Here is a 22,276-nt window from a genome sequence, read left to right as displayed (position 1 = left end):
TAATTTTCTTAGTGTAATCAGAAGTAGACTTTAATGAGTGGACGCCTCCAGTGTTCATATGAAGAGTGGGTTGGGATGTGGGATGTTTGATCTCAGTGCCTGCAGTTCTTGGATTCTGTGTGCTTGGTGCACATCAAACAAGCATATGTCTACTGCGTACTGGCAATTAATTCCACGTCTATGTAAAATGTGTTCACTGCATACAGATATAGATTTTCATTCTTTGTCTTCCGTGCTCTTTACATGTACTTGTGCCGATTCCTTGGATTTTACAGACTTAGGCCAGAAAACACAAACATCTAAAAGCTAGCAGACAAATTCCTGACACTACCCACATCCTGCCCACAATACAACCATGTCTAGCACAGCAGAACTCGTGAGCGAGACACAGTTAACCAACACATTTTTGAGGTTTCATTGCTTTAATGCAACATATTTCCTTTAAGGAACATGTGCGGACATGGGGTTAATCTACATAGATGAGGTGTCGTAGTTTAATCAGACAGTCATTTAAATGTAAAAATCTACATCCACAGGTGTGTGAGGCACCTACAGTGACCATAAGCACTGTGTCCGAGTCTTAACCCGTAAGGCAGGTCAGCATATACAGCTTCCCATACTGATCACCGCAGGCTATCTGACATGCCATGGAGGAGGCACCGCTTCCTGTTAGGGGATATGGTGACAGGCAAGTAACTGCTCCATCACAGTGGAAAACTCCAACCTAGAAAGACAGAGTTTACATTGGAGTAATGTGAAATATAACAATGCGAGGATTTTACCAACACGAATGTCCACCCACCTGTGTGAAGGGGCTGCGTTTCCAAACCTTCACGCTGTGATCGGTGGATGCTGTGATAACAAGATTATCCATCACACTGAGGCAAGAAACAGACGCTGCATGAATCTGGAAACAGAGAAGCACAGCCAGTTGGAAATAATTGGACGTCACAAAAAATTCTGCTGTAATAGATAATAAAGCTATTAAGTCAGAGTAGGGAAACATCTAATCTTCATAGTAGAAGCAGAACATTAGCCAGTGATCTACATGAATGTGACACGCAAGCAAACCATAGAGTATACATCATTCTGTTGTCCAGTTTATCCTGATCTACTATCCATTTATATAATTACCTTAAATTGTCTATAGATAAATAGGTCAGGATTGGTGCACTCTCCAGAATATGTGGTGCTCGAAGGAAGAAAGTACAGCATAAGACAAAAGTAACCTCTGGCACTCAACAAGTCCACACTCTTATGTTCTCAATGAAAATAGATTTATTCAAGGACAGCCAGCGAAAATCAGACAAAAATTTCCAACGTTTCGGCGTATCGCCTTTTTCAAGGAAGTCTGTATATAATCCGGAAAAAGTCTTAATTAAATCGCATGCCAATAACGGCTAATGTGGAAGGACCATTTTGTAAGGAGAAACCGGCGTGTGTCCCGTAGCAAAAGGCCGGGACACACGCCGGTTTCTCCTTACAAAATGGTATGGTATTGGTGAGCAAACTTGCTCCGATAAGGCGTTATCTGAGTATGGTCGGGTGCTAACCGAGTGACTTCGGCGTGCTCAAATAATATGTTTGAGTCCTCGCGGCTGCATGTCTCGCAGCTGCTCTGCAATTTTTGTATCTGTTATGGCTGTGAAACAAACAGGCAATCCCTGTATGTTTTGCGGCTGTCAAACCATTCCAAATATGCAGCCACAGGGAACATATTTTTCGAGCACACCAAGTCACTCGGTTATCGCATGAGCATGCTCTGATAGCACCTTATCCGAGCACGTTCACTCATTACCAATAGGGAGCAAAGCGTTCATCTGACCCACTCCTCCCCTGCTGTTTTTGTGGAGGTGTGGTCTAGACTTGTCCACTGCAACAGTGTAGGAAACAGTGGTTAACTTGGATGCAAAAAGTCTTGGGAGCAGGTAAACGGAGGGGTACGATATAAGGCAAATGTATAGTCTCTTTTCAGTCCTGGTTTGAGGGTCACTTTGTGGGGTTGACCACTTTCTCTCGTAAATGCAGCTTTCTTCTCAAATTGACCACCATTTCTGTCCATAAAATGGCTGCTGGTGAAGGAGCATGTGACCAGACCTGTCCATCAGTCTATCTTATAACTATCCTTCCAAATGTGCATATCTGACGAAGGATAAGCTATCTAAAATGGTGGGGGAACAAAGCGGCCTGGCACCTGGGACTCGCCTAGATTCTGTAGACACCCCTCCAATGCTTGTTGCTGCGTACAGTGCTATGTAATATACACAGACAATATTTTTTGCAGTTATGGCGTTTATTCTGTCAATATTAAAGTTATGATGAATATCTATTATTAGATTAATAGTGGACTTTACCTGTTTTTGTTCCCATATGTCAGCTTTACTCAGACTTGAAGTTTCTGGGCTTTTAAGCCACAAGGTCCCAGCAGAATCACACACACCTACAACAATAAAAAATAGTAACATAAAAAATGAATAAAAAAATGATAACTAAACACTTTCACACCTCATATCGCTGGTGTAAATGCTAAGCAGTGAACTTACTCTTACATTTCCAGGAAAGATTAAAAAAGGAAAATGAATAAAGAAAATGTAAGAAAAAGATGCTCCAGCATGGTTATTTCTTGCGGAATGCAACTACTTAATAAAACAGACATTTCAGTAATCCTAAATGATCCTCTTAAATTCTGCTGCACTATAAAATCTAGTATTATACTATACACTGTATATCAAGTAAATGTAATCCTTTATTTAAAAAAAATAAATACATTTCTGTAATACACAAGATGCACACTTATGGTGGTTGGCCATGGCATGTCTAACATTTGCAGGTGACAGCTTTCTCTTCCGCTTCACCCAATTGACACAATTTAGACAAGAGGAAGAGATCACCTACATGTAGTGATGAGCGAGAGTACTCGTTGCTCGAGATTTCTCGAGCATGCTCGGGGGTCCTCCGAATATTTTTTAGTGCTCGGAGATTTAGTTTTCGCCACCTCAGCTAAATGATTTACAGCTATTATCCAGCTTGATTACATGTGGGGATTCCCTAGCAACCAGGCAACCCCCACATGCACTCAGGCTGGCTAACAGATGTAAATCATTTAGCTGCGGCGAAGAAAACTAAATCTCCGAACACTAACAAATACTCGGAGGTCACCCGAGCGTGTTCAAGAAATCTCGAGCAATGAGTACACTCGCTCATCACTACCTACGTGCTGTCATGTGGCGAGCGTTGGGTTGTGGAAACAGCAGGATCCTCGTAGTGAGCACATTACACACAGATAAGGTCCCCTATGTCTCACAAATGTTATACATGTCTCGGACAACCCCTTGACTAATTAATGTAAAACAAATCTGGTGCTTACCAAAATGTGGATGAGATGCAGTGATAATGCTGCCAGGATGTAGCTTTTCTTGTGGAGGGTAGACAGGTGGATCTGGTAGGGCAGCATCAGCAACAGCCGCATCCTGCCAAAGGAAAAAAAAAATCTTGATAAATAAGAGCATTTTCTATTTTATATCTTTATTAAAGGGACTAAATATTTTCATGTTAATATAGGTTAAAGGGTTTGTCCAGTTGGAACAAGTTACCACCTATGTATAGGCTCGGTAATACATTTGGTGGGTTCCCACTACTGGAATTCACACAGGTTGCCAGAATGGGTCACTTTTATCCCCGTTAAAGTGGCCACCACCTTATTCATCCTCTACAGGACTGCTGGAGCGGTGGTCAAGCGTGTACACTGCTGCTTCATTCTGCAGGTAAGTGGAGGGCCTCTGGATAGGTGATAACTTGTTCCAAACAGACAACCCCTTAAAGTAATGTTTTTTAAATCCTTTCACACAGTACTATTCTGGTATGTGATGTCAGACTTTCTAAGCTAAAACAGCAAAGATGTTCAGATCATCCATTTTACTACTCCTTACGATTGCTTGTATGATACACTTCCAGTTTTAGCTTACGAAAACTAATGCAAAATACTGTCCAAAATATAATTACCATACCTGCAGAGATCCAGTCTTGGCATTCAAGAGAAAATCTTTTCCTGACAGTGTGTGCAGCTGCACCTTCTGTGAGCTGGTGAGAACAGCGGACAGTACCAAGGACTCTATGGCCACACTGTAAGCCTTCTTCGCTCTGCAATCATTTCAAATGCACATTTGAAGAGAAGAGCTATTGGAGAAGTACAGGGTGGGCCCTGTATATGGATACACCTAAATAAAACGGGAATGGTTGGTGATATCAACTTCCTGTTTGTGGCACATTAGTATATGGGAAAGGGAAAACTGTTCAAGATGGGTGGTGACCATGGTGGCCATATTGAAATCAGCCATTTTGGATCCAACTTTATTTTTTCCAATGGGAAGGGGGTCATGTGACACATCAAACTTATTGAGAATTTCACAAGAAAAACAATGGTGTGCTTGGTTTTAACATAACTGTTTTATTTCATGAGTTATTTACAAGTTTCTCTTTGTTTACAGCCATTGACATGTCACAGAGGTGAACACGTGAGGAGCGGATAGAAGTTGTGTTGATGTCTGGTGAACGCAGTACCCGGGTCATTGCAGCAGATTTCAATGCAAGACACCCTACGCAAGAAACGGTCACCATTCCCATTTGATTTAGGTGTATCCATATAAATGGCCCACCATATTGTTCTGTGTAAACTGAGGGTCCTGGTCCAATGTTTGTTTTGCCCATTCTGCATATTCAGCACTCCGATCTGGGTCATCCTCGTCGAGATGCTGCAGCAGCTGGATTTTGTAAGGGTGCCATTTGTGAGTAGCTAATATCTGCCGAAGGGATGTTCAACTGATGCCAGATCGGCGCGCTGGATTTGCAGAATGGGCAAAACAAAAATTGGAACAGGACTCTCAGTTTACACAGAACATTATGTTCAGTGATGAGGCAAACTTTTTTGGGTGGGCCATTTATATGGATACACCTAAATCAAATGGGAATGGTGAAAGTTTTCTTGCGTAGGGTGCCTTGCATTGAAATCTGCTGCAATGACCCGGGTACTGCGTTCACCAGACATCAACACAAGGTCTATCCGCTCCTCACGTGTTAACCTCTGCGACATGTCAATGGCTGTAAACAAAAAGAAACTTGTAAATAACTCATGAAAGAATAAAGTTACGCTAAAACCAAGCACACCATTGTTTTTCTTGTGAAATTCTCAATAAGTTTGATGTGTCACATGACCCTCTTCCCACTGGAAAAAATAAAGTTGGATCCAAAATGGCCAACTTCAAAATGGCCGCCATGGTCACCACCCATCTTGAAAAGTTTTCCCCCTCCCATATACTAATGTGCCACAAACAGGAAGTTGATATCACCAACCATTCCCATTTTATTTAGGTGTATCCATATACATGGCCCACCCTGTAGAATGTATGTATTCCTTCATATCACTACCATTTATGACTCACCTGAAGCCACCTTGTTTAGAAGGGAACAAGCGCCAGCGTGAAATGGTGAGATCACTGGACACACAGCAGAATGAAAGCTTGGCCGTGAAAATAATTGAGGAAATGCAGGATTCACCGCACTGCGATAAATATAAAATGATCAGCCTGGACAGTGGCACAATAGTCAGGGTAATTCACATTTAAAGGAAAACTAATACGCAAGTGTTTGATGGTTAGTCTATGGCCCAAGGAATGGCGAATACAAGACACAAGGGTTCTTGGTTTGGTAAACCAGGCCCTGTACTAAGCATAATACATTACAGAGTTCCTTTTAGAACTTGTTATTACCTGTATCGTTTTTAGAGTTTTTTGCTGGTTCCAAACAAGAATTTCTCCACCCTCTCCTCCTGACACCACCAGTTCACCATCCGGGGACCATGCAATAGCAGTAACCGCACCCTTGTGACTAGCGACCAAAGAAGGGTCTGCAATTAAAAGAATTAAACATTTTACCCATACAATGTCTTCTTTAGATATTTATGCTACCCAAGTCATTTTTTCATACCATCTCTGTGTGGGGCTCCCCATAGCCGTATGGAGCCATCTTTAGCTGCTGTTACAGTCACATCAAGCTGAGCATCTGCTGCCGACGATATTACAGCAGCTCCATGACCATGTAGAGTCTGTATCTGATCCATCTGGAAGATATATAATTCATAATGCAGTACATGTCGGTAAGCAAAAATCCTACATCTCATCCGATGTTACTAAAATGTTGCATATAAAATGCCGTACGCAGTATATCTGGCTCACCTGAAGGGGACTCCACTTTAGCACCATGGCATCAGAACCAGCAGTATAAACCACTAAATCCACATCATCTGAAATAAACAAAACAGATATAATGTGCATAGAGCTATCCAAATATAGAAAATATGGCATAAATTCTCAGCATTTGCCAAAACAAGCCAGATACGTTTTAACTATGGCTTCCTTCACTGTTTAGGATATGAATTGTAAAAGAATGAGATAGGATTATTAAAAAAAGATCTATGTCAAATTAAACTTTTCTCCTATAGAGAATATTTAAATTGAATTGCAAGTGATCTTAAAAGGATTCTCCGGTAATGTAATAAAATGGCCTCCTCCATCATGTCATTCAACTTGCAGCCCATTCTAGTCCTTTGTCAGGGTGGACTGCTGTCTGAAGAAACACTGCTCCAGAGACCTGTGTCTTAACTGACCGAGGAGGTGTATCGTAAGCACCCACACAGGTGCTGTTGGAGAAGTGGGTCACTGTAGAAAAAATAAATCTTCACCTTGGCGGGCTGCACACACGAAGAACTGAGCCTGGAGAAAAAAAATCATTTGTACTCAATAAGATGAAAAGATTTATTTCTTCTCATGTCAAAGCACTGCTCCTTAGCTCACCGGTATGTGTGCTTACAATACTGGTCTTCCATCAATTGAAACAAAGATCTAGGGAACAGTGTTTCTTCAGACTACAGCTCATCCTGACATGTCATTAGTACGAGCTGCCATATGAATTAGGTGACATGACAAGGCCATTTTATTAAATTATTGAAGAACCCCTTTAAATTTCTTTGTTGTCTAGTGTAAATCAAGCAACAACACAATAGAAGTCACATATAGATGAGCTACATTATTACTGCTCAAGTCATTTTTGTATTGTTTGCATATTGTACCTCGGCTTTGTTCCGGCTCCCAGTATGCGGTACTCTGATTTATCTCACTGTGGTGAGTTTGAATACAAGCGATCTCAGTCCCAGTAAGATCCCAGACTTTTAGGAAACCATCCCGGCCAGTAGTGACGACACGTTTACCCTTATTAGAGAAGTGAAAAAGGTCAAACACACCATAGCACAACAGTGATAATCGGAAAGAAGAAAACTTACACACCATGCATAGAGCACTGCTGACTGCACTTTGATGTCCTGCAAATGTCAGGAGCAGGTTCTCATTCTGAATGTCCCACATACACACAGATCCATCACCTGAAGATGAGACCTGTTAGAATAGGTAGAAAATGGAGATCAATACATTTTAAAATATACACTGCTCAAAAAAGTTAAGGAAACACTAAAATCCCACATCCTAGATATCACTGAATGAAATATTACAGTTGCAAATATTTATTCATTACATAGTGATGTACAATAACAAATTGTAAAATTGCATTGTGGTACCGTGCTAGCCAGAAAAATCGATGTGAATACTTTTCTGCCCAATGATGACAGAAGTATTCTAGGAGTGATACCTTTATTGGCTAACCAGAAAATAATATGTTTGCAAGCTTTCAGAGCACAGTGGCTCCTTCTTCAGGCAAGATTACAAATAGATTAATAAGAAACAAGAACAACATTTAAGCGATACTACAGTAGGACATTTGTTCAGGGGCTGGGAGGTGTGATGCCTCCTAAACATAAGCCAAGGAGATCAAATTAGGCATTTTCTTACAAATGGAGAGGCAGTGGGAATGTTCTTAGTTATCTGGAGTCCATCTGGTGGAGGTGTGAATTGTATCCATGTAGTGACTCATAAATCCAGGTGTTAGATTGAGTCCTAGTGTTAAAGAATTGAACATTTACATTAGTTTGAATTCCGAAATTTGTCTTTCTCTGTCATCCTTAAAATTACCTTTTAGTATTAAGACTTTTAAGTCTGTCATACTGTGCCCAGGTCCAGAGAAATGTTTTCCCACAGGTGTGTCCACTTCATTCCTGATTGTGTGTCTGTGTAGATTCATCCTAGATTGTAGTCTTTGCATAGTTTCCCCAATATAAATACTTCCAGGGCACCTCGTACATTGTATCATGTACACCACGTTGGAGGATGTACAAGAAAAGGAACCCATGACCTCATAGTCCTGATTTGTGTTTGGTACATTTTTTATTGTTACAGAGGAATGTGCCAGTCACTGATGGTGATGAGAGGACACTTCTGACAAGCAGATTCTTTAAGTTAGGGGGCTGTTTATAGGAGAGAAGTGGTAGTTCTGGGAATATGTCTTTCAATTTGTGATCTCTATTGAATATAGGTTGGAGATCAGCACCAATTTTCCTTAGGATGCTCATGCGGGGGTTGTATGTGACCACAAGAGGTACCCTGTTATCCTCTCGCAGTTTGTAATCCAGGAGGCTGTTTCTTGGGATCCTTGTAGCCCTGTGGATCTGCTCTCTTATTACCAGTGGATGGTATCCTTGTTGAAGGAATGTATTCCTCAGTGATCGCAGCTATAGTTCCCTGTTTTTACTGTCTGAACATATCCGAATATACCTCAGAGCTTGACTGTAGATGATGGATTTTTTTGTGTGTCTTGGATGAAAGCTGGTCCATCTAAGATATGCCAGACGTCCTTTGGGCGTATGGTAAATGGATGTTTGTATGGCATTGTCCTTGATCTATATGGTCATGTCCAGAAAATGTATTTGGGTCATTGAAAAGTTGAGGGTGAGCTTCATGGTTGGGTGGTACTTGTTGAAGTTATCGTGGAAGGTGATTAGATCATCTTTTGAGCCTGTCCAGATTATTAGCAGACCATCAATGTAGCGGAAGTATACAAGAGGTTTAACAGAGCAAGATGACAAAAATTCCTCCTACAATTTCGCCATAAATAAGTTAGCATATTGGGACATTTTGCTTCCCATGGCGCTGCCCATACACTGTTGGTATAAATTGTTCCCAAAAGAAAAATAGTTGTGATGGAGCACAAACCTGATAAATTGCAGTGTTGGTTCTGTTTCTAGATTGTTCTTTTGAAGGAAGTATTTAAATGCTGCAATTCCATCCTCATGAGGAACGTTGGAATAGAGAGATTCTACATCCATGGTGGCTAGTAGCGTGTTCTCTGGAAGTGGGCCCAGCGCTGACAATTTGCAAAGAATATCCGTGGTGTCCTGGATATAGCTGGATGTGCGCCTCACGAAGAGTTTCAGAATGTTCTCCACCCAGCCTGAGATATTCTTAGTGAACGTCCCAATACCAGAGATGATAGGCCTCCCAGGATTACCTTCTTTAGGTATTTTAGGCAACATGTAGAAGGTACCTGTTTGGCAATTGTGTGGTATTAGTTCCAGCATTGAGGATGAAGTAGAATCAAACCTATTGATGATATGTGTTAGTTCCTGTGTGTATTTTTGGTGGGATTTTCTTCCTGAAGTGGATTGTAGTATTTTATATCCAAGAGTTGTCTGTTTGCTTCCTGGATGTAATCTGCCATATTCATTATGACTACAGCTCCTCCTTTGTCAGCTGGTTTGATGATGATATTGTTATTGTCTCTTAAGGATTGTATGGCTTTTCTTTCCTCCATAGTGATATTTTGTGGCACTTTATGGTGTCTGTCCAAAATGTCAGATTTAACTTTTTTTACGGAAACAGTCAATGTAGTGATCCAGCGTTTGGTTGTGCCCAGGTTGGGGGGTCCAGTTTGTCCTCTTTTTCTTTTTTGCTGTGTCATTCACATTGTCTTGTGATGTGATATCTGCATGGTTATGGAAGAAATCTTTGAGTCGCAATCTGCGGAAGAATTCCTCGATATCACTACAAAACTGAGCTGTATCCAGCTGTTTTGTAGGACAGAATGTTAGTCCCTTTGATAGAACATGCATTTCTCCTGTGCTTGGTTCATATTGTGAGAGGTTTACAACAGAGGACAATGGATTCAAATGTTTCTGTAAATTATTGTTACTGTTACTTTCAGCTACATTGAGACCTGCTTTCTTCCTGACTCTGTCTGTACAGTTTCTTTTTCTTAACCCCTTAGTGACAGAGCCAATTTGGTACTTAATGACCAGGCCAATTTTTACAATTCTGACCACTGTCACTTTATGAGGTTATAACTCTGGAACGCTTCAACGGATCCCGCTGATTCTGAGACTGTTTTTTCGTGACATATTGTACTTCATGTTAGTGGTAACATTTCTTCGATATTACTTGCGATTATTTATGAAAAAAACGGAAATATGGCGAAAATTTTTAAAATTTTGCAATTTTCAAACTTTGTATTTTTATGCCCTTAAATCAGAGAGATATGATTTAACGAAACATAGTTAATAAATAACATTTCCCACATGTCTACTTTACATCAGCACAATTTTGGAAACATTTTTTTTCTTAGGGAATTATAAGGTTAAAAGTTGACCAGCAATTTCTCATTTTTGCAACAGCATTTTTTTTTAGGGACCACATCACATTTGAAGTCATTTTGAGGGGTCTATATGATAGAAAATAACGAAGTGTGACACCATTCTAAAAACTACACCCCTCAAGGTTCTCAAAACCACATTCAAGAAGTTTATTAACCCTTTACGTGCTTCACAGGAACTGAAACAATGTGGAAGGAAAAAATGAACATTTAACTTTTTTTTGCAAACATCTTAATTCAGAACCATTTTTTAAATTTTCACCTGTGTAAAAACAGAAATGTAACCATAAATTTTGTTATGCAATTTCTCCTTAATACGCCAATACCCCATATGTGGTGGTAAACCACTGTTTGGGCGCACCGCAGAGCTTGGAAGTGAAGGAGCGCCGTTTGACTTTTTCAATGCAGAATTGGCTGGAATTGAGATCGGACGCCATGTCACGTTTAGAGAGCCCCTGATGTACCTAAACAGTGGAAACCCCCCACAAGTGACACCATTTTGGAAACTAGACCCCTTAAGGAACTTATCTAGATGTGTGGTGAGCACTTTGAACCCCCAAGTGCTTCATGGAAGTTTATAAAGTAGAGCCGTGAAAATAAAAAATCGCTTTTGTTTACACAACAATGATCTTTTCGCCCACAAATTCTTATTTTCACAAGGGTAACAGGAGAAATTAGACCACAAAAGTTGTTGTGCGATTTCTCCTGAATACGTCGATACCCCATATGTGAGGGTAAACCACTGTTTGGGCGCACCGCAGAGCTTGGAAGGGAAGGAGTGCCGTTTTACTTTTTCAATGTAGAATTGTCTGGAATTGAGATCGGACGCCATGTTGCGTTTGCAGAGCCCCTGATGTGCCTAGACAGTGGAAACCCCCCACAAGTGACACCATTTTGGAAACTAGACCCCTTAAAGAACTTATCTAGATGTGTGGTGAGCACTTTGAACCCCCAAGTGCTTCACAGAAGTTTATAACGTAGAGCCGTGAAAATAAAAAAATCGCATTTTTTCTACAAAAATGATCTTTTTGCCCCCAAATTTTTATTTTCACAAGGGTAACAGGAGAAATTAGACCACAAACGTTGTTGTGCAATTTCTCCTGAGTACGTCGATACCCAATATGTGGGGGTAAACCACTGTTTGGGCGCCAGCAGAGCTTGGAAGAGAAGGAGTGCCGTTTTACTTTTTCAATGTAAAATTGGCTGGAATTGAGATCGGACGCCATGTCGCGTTTGGAGAGCCCCTGATGTGCCTAAACAGTAGAAATCCCCCACAAGTGACCCCATTTTGGAAACTAGACCCCCCCATGGAACTTCTCTAGATGTGTGGTGAGAACTTTGAATGCCCAAGTGCTTCACAGAAGTTTAGAATGCAGAGTCGTGAAAATAAAAAATATTTTTTTTTCCACAAAAAAGATTTTTTAGCCCCCAAGTTTTTATTTTCACAATGGTAACAAGAGAAATTGGACCCCAAAAGTTGTTGTCCAATTTGTCCTGAGTATGCTGGTACCCCATATGTGGGGGTAAACCACTGTTTGGGCGCACGGCAGAGCTCGGAAGGAAGGAGCGCTGTTTTGGAATGCAGACTTTGATAGAATGGTCTGTGGGCGTTATGTTGCGATTGCAGAGCCCCTGATGTACCTAAACAGTAGTAACCCCCCACAATTGACCCCATTTTGGAAACTAGACCCCCCCCAAGGAACTTATCTAGATGTGTGGTGAGAACTTTGAATGCCCAAGTGCTTCACAGAAGTTTAGAATGCAGAGTCGTGAAAATTAAAAAAAAAATTTTTCCACAAAAAAGATATTGCAGCCCCCAAGTTTTTATTTTCACAAGGGTAACAGGAGAAATTGGACTGCAATAGTTGTTGTCCAATTTATCCCGAGTACGCTGATGCGCCATATGTGGGGGTAAACCACTGTTTGGGCGCACGGCAGAGCTCAGAAGGGAGGGAGCACCATTTGACTTTTTGAGCGCAAAATTGGCTGTCGTGTTTGGAGACCACCTGATGTACCTAAACAGTGGAAACCCCCCAATTCTAGTTCCAACCCTAACCCCAACAGACCCCTAACCCTAATCCCAACCCGATCCATAATCCTAATCACTAACCCTAACGATAATCACAATCCTTACCCCAAAACAACCCTAATGTCAACCCTAACCATAACCCTAATCAAAACCCTAAATCCAACACACCCCTAATCCTAATCTCAACCCTAACCTCAAACCTAACCCTAATCCCAATACACCCCTAATCACAACCCTAACCTTAACCCTAATCCCAAACCTAACCCTAATCCCAACCGTAACCCTAATGCCAACCGTAACCCTAATCCAAACCCTAACCCTAATCCCAACTCTAACCCTAACTTTAGCCCCAACCCTAGCCCTAACTTTAGCCCCAACCCTAACCCTAGCCCTAAGGCTACTTTCACACTTGCGTCGTTTGGCATCCGTCGCAATCCGATGCGTTTTTTGCCCATAGACTTGTATTGCAGACGGATCGTGACGGATGGCCACACGTCACGTCCGTCGTGCACTGGATCAGTGTTTTGGCGGACCGTCAGCACAAAAAAACGTTCAATGTAACGTTTTTTGTACGTTGCATCCGTCATTTCTGACCGCGCATGCGTGGCCGTAACTCCGCCCCCTCCTCCCCAGGATATAGATTGGGCAGCGGATACGTTGAAAAACTACATCCGCTGCCCACGTTGTGCACAATTTTCACAACGTGCGTCGGTATGTCGGGCCGATGCATTGCGACGGCCCCGTACCGACGTAACTGTGAAAGAAGCCTAACCCTAAATTTAGCGCCAACCCTACCCCTAAATTTAGCCCCAACCCTAACCCTAAATTTAGCCCCAACCCTAACCCTAAATTTAGCCCTAACCCTAGCCCTAACCCTAATCCTAGCCCTAACCCTAGCCCTAACCCTAGCCCTAACCCTAGCCCTAACCCTAGCCCTAACCCTAACCCTAGCCCTAACCCTAATTTTAGCCCCAACTGCTCTTCTCCTGCCGGCCGGCAGATGGAGACAGATGGCGGGCGCACTGCGCATGCGCCCGCCATTTTCTTTTCCCCGGCGGCCAGGAGGAGCAGCAGGAGGACCCAGGGACACCGGTGAGTATGATAGGGTCCCCGAATCCCCCTATTTCTCTGTTCTCTGATGTGCGATCACATCAGAGGACAGAGAATTACACTTTGCTTTTTTTTTTTTTTTTGCGGTCGCCGGTAAACAGTTAATTACCGGCGATCGCAAAACAGGGGTCGGTAAATCCGACCCCGATCATGCTCTTTGGGGTCTCGACTACCCCAAAGATTTTGAAGATGGCGGCGCCCATCGGGAGCCACGAGGAGCACCGGGGGAGACAAGTGAGTATCGGGGGGCGATCGGGGACCCCTGTCATGATTCCAATGGCAGGGAATCACAAAAGGACAAGCACCAACGAGCTCTAGGGTGATGGAACCTGAGCTGACCGCGACCCTAAACCTGAACACACAAATAACAATAGCCGGGGAACGTGCCTACGTTGATCCTAGACGTCTCGCACCAGCCGAAGATCTAACTTCCCCTATTAGAAGAAACACAGACCTCTCTTGCCTCCAGAGAAATACCCCACAGAAATAGCAGCCCCCCACGTATAATGACGGTGAAATGAGAGGAAGGCACATACACAGTATGAAAACAGATTCACCAAAATGAGGCCCGCTAAAACTAGATAGCAGAGGATACAAAAGTAAACTGCGCGGTCAGCAAAAAACCCTTCAAAAAACCATCCTGCAATTACTTGAACTCATGTTCCAACTCATGGAACATGAGGAGCAATTACAGCCCACTAGAGCAACCAGCAGCAAAGAAACAATTATATGCAACCTGGACAAGACAAAAATAAAGCAAAACGTGGAACAAGAAAATCAAAAACTTAGCTTGTCCTGAAGATTACTGAAGCCAGAAGCTGAGGTAACAAAACACTCTGATAACCTTGATAGCCGGCGGGGAAATGACAAGAAAGCCCGGTTAAATAGGAAACTCCCAAATCCTAATAGAACAGGTGGACACCAGAGACAGCAGAACACAAATCACCCAGTACCATCAGTAACCACCAGAGGGAGCCCAAAAACAGAACTCACAACAGTACCCCCCCCTTGAGGAGGGGTCACCGAACCCTCAGGAGAACCACCAGGGCGACCAGGATGAGCCCTATGAAAAGCGCGGACCAAATCATCAGCATGAACATCAGAGGCAACCACCCAAGAATTATCCTCCTGACCATAACCCTTCCACTTGACCAAATATTGGAGTTTCCGTCTGGAAACACGAGAATCCAAGATCTTCTCTACAACATACTCCAATTCTCCCTCCACCAGCACCGGAGCAGGAGGCTCAAGCGAAGGAACAACAGGTACCTCATACCTCCGCAACAACGACCGATGGAACACATTATGAATAGCAAACGATGCCGGGAGATCCAAACGAAACGACACAGGGTTAAGAATTTCCAAGATCCTATAAGGACCGATGAACCGAGGCTTGAACTTAGGAGAAGAGACCTTCATAGGAACAAAACGAGAAGACAACCACACCAAGTCCCCCACACGAAGTCGAGGACCCACGCGGCGACGGCGATTAGCAAACTGCTGAGCCTTCTCCTGGGACAACTTCAAATTGTCCACCACATGACTCCAAATCCGATGCAACCCATCCACCACCATGTCCACTCCAGGACAATCAGAAGGCTCCACCTGACCAGAGGAAAAACGAGGATGAAACCCCGAATTACAAAAGAAAGGAGAAACCAAGGTAGCAGAACTAGCCCGATTATTAAGGGCAAACTCGGCCAGCGGCAAAAAGGTAACCCAGTCATCCTGATCAGCAGAAACAAAACATCTCAAATAAGTTTCCAAGGTCTGATTAGTTCGCTCCGTCTGGCCATTCGTCTGAGGATGGAATGCAGACGAAAAGGACAAATCAATGCCCATCTTAGCACAGAACGTCCGCCAAAATCTAGACACAAACTGGGATCCCCTGTCAGAAACGATGTTCTCCGGAATCCCATGCAAACGAACCACGTTCTGAAAAAACAGAGGGACCAACTCAGAGGAGGAAGGCAACTTAGGCAAGGGTACAATATGAACCATTTTAGAAAAGCGGTCACACACAACCCAGATGACAGACATTTTTTGAGAGACAGGGAGAGACAGGGAGATCCGAAATAAAGTCCATGGAAATGTGCGTCCAAGGCCTCTTCGGGATAGGCAAAGGTGACAACAATCCACTGGCTCGAGAACAGCAAGGCTTAGCCCGAGCACAAACCTCACAAGACTGCACAAAAGAACGCACATCCCTCGACAAGGAAGGCCACCAAAAAGACCTGGCCACCAAGTCTCTAGTACCAAATATTCCAGGATGACCTGCCAACGCAGAAGAATGGACCTCGGAGATGACTCTACTGGTCCAACTATCCGGAACAAACAGTCTCTCAGGCGGACAACGATCAGGTTTACCCGCCTGAAACTCCTGCAAAGCACGTCGCAAGTCTGGGAAGACGGCCGACAAAATCACCCCATCCCTAAGGATACCAGTGGGCTCAGAATTTCCAGGGGAGTCAGGCACAAAACTCCTAGAAAGAGCATCCGCCTTCACATTCTTTGAACCTGGCAGGTATGAAACCACAAAATTGAAACGAGAGAAAAACAGTGACCAACGAGCCTGTCTAGGATTCAGACGCCTGGCAGACTCAAGGTAAATCAGATTTTTGTGATCAGTCAAGACCACCACACGATGTCTAGCACCCTCCAGCCAATGACGCCACTCCTCAAATGCCCACTTCATGGCCAAAAGTTCCCGATTACCCACATCAGAATTCCGCTCAGCGGGCGAAAATTATCTAGAAAAGAACGCACATGGCTTCATCACCGAGCAATCGGAGCTTCTCTGTGACAAAACCGCCCCAGCTCCAATCTCGGAAGCATCAACCTCAACTTGGAAAGGAAGCGAAACATCTGGCTGACGCAACACAGGAGCAGAAGAAAACCGGCATTTAAGTTCCTGAAAGGCCTCCACAGCCGCAGGAGACCAATCAGCAACATCAGCACCCTTCTTAGTCAAATCCGTCAAAGGCTTAACAACACTAGAAAAATTAGTTATAAAACGACGATAGAAATTAGCAAAGCCCAAGAACTTCTGCAGACTCTTAAGAGATGCATATATCCCAAAGGAAAATATTTACTGACAACAAATACAAAATTAAATTAATAAATTTTATTATTAAACATAGACATAACACAATTAATAATATTTTTATTTCTGTTAAAAATATACATACATATATATATATATACATATATACATGTGACATTTAAAATAAAATGCAACAGTATGTGGGGGGGCTACGGCACACAACCGGCTGATACAAAAGTAATTTATATATACCAAGTGGATGTAGATATGATAAATCAAACAATATAACGGCTACTTAATATAGAAAATTGTTCACAAAAAAATATACAAAATATATATATATAAAAAATAAATAAATAATGTTTCACATATCAGTACATATTCAGTAAACAATATTTCATATATAAAAAATTTTTTACAAATAAGAAATACAATATGTATACATAATCCAAATATAGAAGCTTTCTCTAGAGGGATACAACAATCGTCAGATGCACACCCATGTCTGATAACCCTATAATTAATACATAATGGACAGTATGAAAAATATGTGAAAATATGTGTACAAAAAATGTGAAAAAGTCAAAAATGGAAAAATAAAAAATAGAAACTATATCAAAAACAAATATGTGAATAAATCTATCAATATATGAAAATGCAAAAATGTGTAAAAATAAAAAAATAATAAAATAATAAAAAAATATATATACTGCAAAGGTGTAAACCAATATGTGATTATATATGTGTTGATTAATACACTAAATGTATTTCTAGTGATAATATTAAGTAAAAAAAATATATAAATAAATAAAAACAAAAAATGCACTGCCAAAATGATGATATAAAATTAATAAATAAAGAAATAATTCAATCAATAATTAGTTATATTCAAAGAAATGGCATCCGACGAGAGTTGATCCCACAAAAAATCTTCCACAAGGTGGACACATGAATGGCATAACATACAAGGTAGACTCAAATCAAATAGCACAATGCAAGCCGTATATACCAACCAGTAAATGAGTGCCACAGCCCCCTCACACACCACTCCAACGCACGTTTCGCAACCGCTTCGTCAGGGAGAAGCGGTTGCGAAACGTGCGTTGGAGTGGTGTGTGAGGGGGCTGTGGCACTCATTTACTGGTTGGTATATACGGCTTGCATTGTGCTATTTGATTTGAGTCTACCTTGTATGTTATGCCATTCATGTGTCCACCTTGTGGAAGATTTTTTGTGGGATCAACTCTCGTCGGATGCCATTTCTTTGAATATAACTAATTATTGATTGAATTATTTCTTTATTTATTAATTTTATATCATCATTTTGGCAGTGCATTTTTTGTTTTTATTTATTTATATATTTTTTTACTTAATATTATCACTAGAAATACATTTAGTGTATTAATCAACACATATATAATCACATATTGGTTTACACCTTTGCAGTATATATATTTTTTTATTATTTTATTATTTTTTTATTTTTACACATTTTTGCATTTTCATATATTGATAGATTTATTCACATATTTGTTTTTGATATAGTTTCTATTTTTTATTTTTCCATTTTTGACTTTTTCACATTTTTTGTACACATATTTTCACATATTTTTCATACTGTCCATTATGTATTAATTATAGGGTTATCAGACATGGGTGTGCATCTGACGATTGTTGTATCCCTCTAGAGAAAGCTTCTATATTTGGATTATGTATACATATTGTATTTCTTATTTGTAAAAAAAATTTTATATATGAAATATTGTTTACTGAATATGTACTGATATGTGAAACATTATTTATTTATTTTTTATATATATATATTTTGTATATTTTTTTGTGAACAATTTTCTATATTAAGTAGCCGTTATATTGTTTGATTTATCATATCTACATCCACTTGGTATATATAAATTACTTTTGTATCAGCCGGTTGTGTGCCGTAGCCCCCCCACATACTGTTGCATTTTATTTTAAATGTCACATGTATATATGTATATATATATATGTATGTATATTTTTAACAGAAATAAAAATATTATTAATTGTGTTATGTCTATGTTTAATAATAAAATTTATTAATTTAATTTTGTATTTGTTGTCAGTAAATATTTTCCTTTGGGATATATGGTTTTTGTTGAATATTTACTTTTTTGATTTATTTTCAATATTATTTGGTATTTCTTTTCTGTATAGGATTTATTTCTTAAGAGATGCAGGCTGCGTCCAGTCACAAATAGCCCGAACCTTGACGGGATCCATCTCAATAGTAGAAGGGGAAAAAATATACCCCAAGAAAGAAATCTTCTGGACTCCAAAGAGACACTTTGAGCCCTTTACAAACAAGGAATTAGCCCGCAGGACCTGAAACACCTTCCTGACCTGCTGAACATGAGACTCCCAGTCATCAGAAAAAAACAAAATATCATCCAAATACACAATCATAAATTTATCCAGATATTCACGGAAAATATCGTGCATAAAGGACTGGAAGACTGAAGGAGCATTAGAAAGTCCGAAAGGCATTACCAAATACTCAAAATGGCCCTCAGGCGTATTAAATGCGGTTTTCCACTCATCACCTTGCTTTATTCGTATAAGATTATACGCACCCCGAAGATCAATCTTAGTGAACCATTTAGCCCCCTTAATGCGAGCAAACAAATCAGTCAACAAAGGCAAAGGATACTGATATTTTACGGTAATCTTATTCAAAAGACGATAATCTATACAAGGCCTCAAGGACCCATCTTTTCTGGCCACGAAAAAAAAACCTGCTCCCAAAGGGGACGAAGATGGACGGATATGTCCTTTTTCCAAGGACTCCTTAACATAATCCCGCATAGCAGTATGCTCTGGTACTGACAGATTGAACAAACGACCTTTAGGAAATTTACTACCAGGAATTAAATCTATAGCACAATCGCAATCCCTGTGAGGAGGAAGCGAACTAAGCTTAGGCTCCTCAAAAACATCCCGATAATCAGACAAAAATACAGGAACCTCAGAAGGAGTAGATGAAGCGATAGAAATCGGAGGTGCATCATCATGAACCCCCTGACATCCCCAGCTTAACACAGACATTGTTTTCCAGTCAAGGACTGGATTATGAGTTTGTAACCATGGCAGACCAAGTACTAGAACATCATGTAAATTATACAATACCAGGAAGCGAATCACCTCCTGATGAACGGGAGTCATACGCATGGTCACTTGTGTCCAGTACTGAGGTTTATTCATAGCTAAAGGTGTAGAGTCAATTCCCTTCAAAGGAATAGGGACTTCCAGAGGCTCAAGACTAAACCCACATCGCTTGGCAAATGACCAATCCATAAGACTCAGGGCAGCGCCTGAATCTACATAGGCATCGACGGAAATGGATGATAATGAGCAAATCAGAGTCACAGACAGAATGAACTTAGACTGTAACGTACTAATGGCAACAGACTTATCAACCTTTTTTGTGCGTTTAGAGCATGCTGATATAACATGAGCTGAATCACCACAATAAAAGCACAACCCATTTTTCTGCCTATAGTTTTGCCGTTCACTTCTAGACTGAACTCTATCACATTGCATTGTCTCAAGTGCCTGTTCAGAAGACACCGCCAAATGGTGCACAGGTTTGCGCTCCCGTAAACGCCGATCAATCTGAATAGCCATAGTCATAGACTCATTCAGACCCGTAGGCGCAGGGAACCCCACCATAACATCTTTAATGGCCTCAGAAAGGCCATCTCTGAACTTTGCAGCCAGGGCGCACTCATTCCACTGAGTAAGCACTGACCATTTCCGAAATTTTTGACAATATATTTCTGCTTCATCTTGCCCCTGAGAGAGAGCTAATAAAGCTTTTTCAGCCTGAATCTCCTGGTTAGGTTCCTCATAGAGCAAACCCAATGCCAGAAAAAACGCATCCACATTAAGCAACGCAGGATCCCCTGGTGCCAATGCAAATGCCCAATTTTGAGGGTCACCCCGCAGGAAAGATATAATAATCTTAACCTGCTGAGCAGGGTCTCCAGAAGAGCGAGATTTCAAAGAAAGGAACAGCTTGCAATTGTTCCTAAAATTCAGAAAACTAGATCTATCTCCAGCAAAGAACTCTGGAATAGGAATTCTAGGTTCAGACATAGGAGCATGTACAACAAAATCTTGTATATTTTGAACCTTAGCAGCAAGATTATTCAAGCTGGAAGCTAAACTCTGGACGTCCATGATAAACAGCTAAGGTCAGAGCCATTCAAGGATTAAGAGGAGAAAAAAAAAAAAAAAAATCAGCCAGGCTGCAATTAAGGCTAGGCAGCAACCTCAGAGGAGAAAAAAAAAAAAAAAAAAAAAACTTCCTCAGACTACTTTTCCTCCTACTTCAGCCCAAACATTTTGGCCGGCTATACTGTCATGATTCCAATGGCAGGGAATCACAAAAGGACAAGCACCAACGAGCTCTAGGGTGATGGAACCTGAGCTGACCGCGACCCTAAACCTGAACACACAAATAACAATAGCCGGGGAACGTGCCTACGTTGATCCTAGACGTCTCGCACCAGCCGAAGATCTAACTTCCCCTATTAGAAGAAACACAGACCTCTCTTGCCTCCAGAGAAATACCCCACAGAAATAGCAGCCCCCCACGTATAATGACGGTGAAATGAGAGGAAGGCACATACACAGTATGAAAACAGATTCAGCAAAATGAGGCCCGCTAAAACTAGATAGCAGAGGATACAAAAGTAAACTGCGCGGTCAGCAAAAAAACCTTCAAAAAACCATCCTGCAATTACTTGAACTCATGTTCCAACTCATGGAACATGAGGAGCAATTACAGCCCACAATTATATGCAAGCTGGACAAGACAAAAATAAAGCAAAACGTGGAACAAGAAAATCAAAAACTTAGCTTGTCCTGAAGATTACTGAAGCCAGAAGCTGAGGTAACAAAACACTCTGATAACCTTGATAGCCGGCGGGGAAATGACAAGAAAGCCCGGTTAAATAGGAAACTCCCAAATCCTAATAGAACAGGTGGACACCAGAGACAGCAGAACACAAATCACCCAGTACCATCAGTAACCACCAGAGGGAGCCCAAAAACAGAACTCACAACAGACCCCTTTTCTCTGTCCTCTGATGTGCGATCACATCGGAGGACAGAGAAATAAAAAAGAAATCGCGTTTTTGTTTTTTTTTGCGATCGCCGGTAAACGGTTAATTACCGGCGATCGCAAATGCGGGGTCGGTAAAAAAAAACCCGAATCATGTTCTCTGGGGTCTCGGCTACCCCCGGCAGCCGAGACCCCGGAGAAAATCCGACTCTGGGGGGCGCTATTTACTTTATTTTAAGTACCCTTAGCGGCCGCCGTTAAAAGGCGTATCGGCGGTCGCTAAGGGGTTAATGATAATGAGGTGATGTTGTAAACTGTTGTAGAATTCCTGTAAAGTCTCCTTGATTAGACATTAACCCGATCCTTGTATTCGGTCCTGTAGGTAATTCATCTCTTTATGGATGGT

At 41.3% G+C, this 22,276-nt stretch overlaps 1 protein-coding gene across 3 annotated transcripts in view; it reads right to left on the bottom strand.

Moving 5' to 3' along the window:
* Positions 1–403: 403 nt before the first annotated feature.
* The window catches only part of TEP1 (telomerase associated protein 1), a 153,781-nt gene continuing 131,908 nt past the window's right edge, over positions 404–22,276 (bottom strand). For all 3 annotated transcript variants that reach the window (XM_069760560.1, XM_069760541.1, XM_069760550.1), the window contains exons 44-54: positions 7,338–7,445; positions 7,124–7,262; positions 6,231–6,298; positions 5,983–6,115; positions 5,766–5,902; positions 5,439–5,557; positions 4,008–4,140; positions 3,368–3,470; positions 2,355–2,440; positions 803–907; positions 404–724 (exon numbers count right to left, since the gene is read on the bottom strand). In XM_069760560.1, the coding sequence (XP_069616661.1) occupies positions 581–724; positions 803–907; positions 2,355–2,440; positions 3,368–3,470; positions 4,008–4,140; positions 5,439–5,557; positions 5,766–5,902; positions 5,983–6,115; positions 6,231–6,298; positions 7,124–7,262; positions 7,338–7,445 (1,275 nt within the window). In that variant the 3' untranslated portion in view covers positions 404–580. The remainder of the gene's footprint in view (positions 725–802; positions 908–2,354; positions 2,441–3,367; positions 3,471–4,007; positions 4,141–5,438; positions 5,558–5,765; positions 5,903–5,982; positions 6,116–6,230; positions 6,299–7,123; positions 7,263–7,337; positions 7,446–22,276) is intronic.

The sequence above is a fragment of the Ranitomeya imitator genome, chromosome 1, assembly GCF_032444005.1.
Source record: "Ranitomeya imitator isolate aRanImi1 chromosome 1, aRanImi1.pri, whole genome shotgun sequence".
Lineage (NCBI taxonomy): Eukaryota > Metazoa > Chordata > Amphibia > Anura > Dendrobatidae > Ranitomeya > Ranitomeya imitator.
This window is presented reverse-complemented; position numbering and strand designations above follow the sequence as displayed.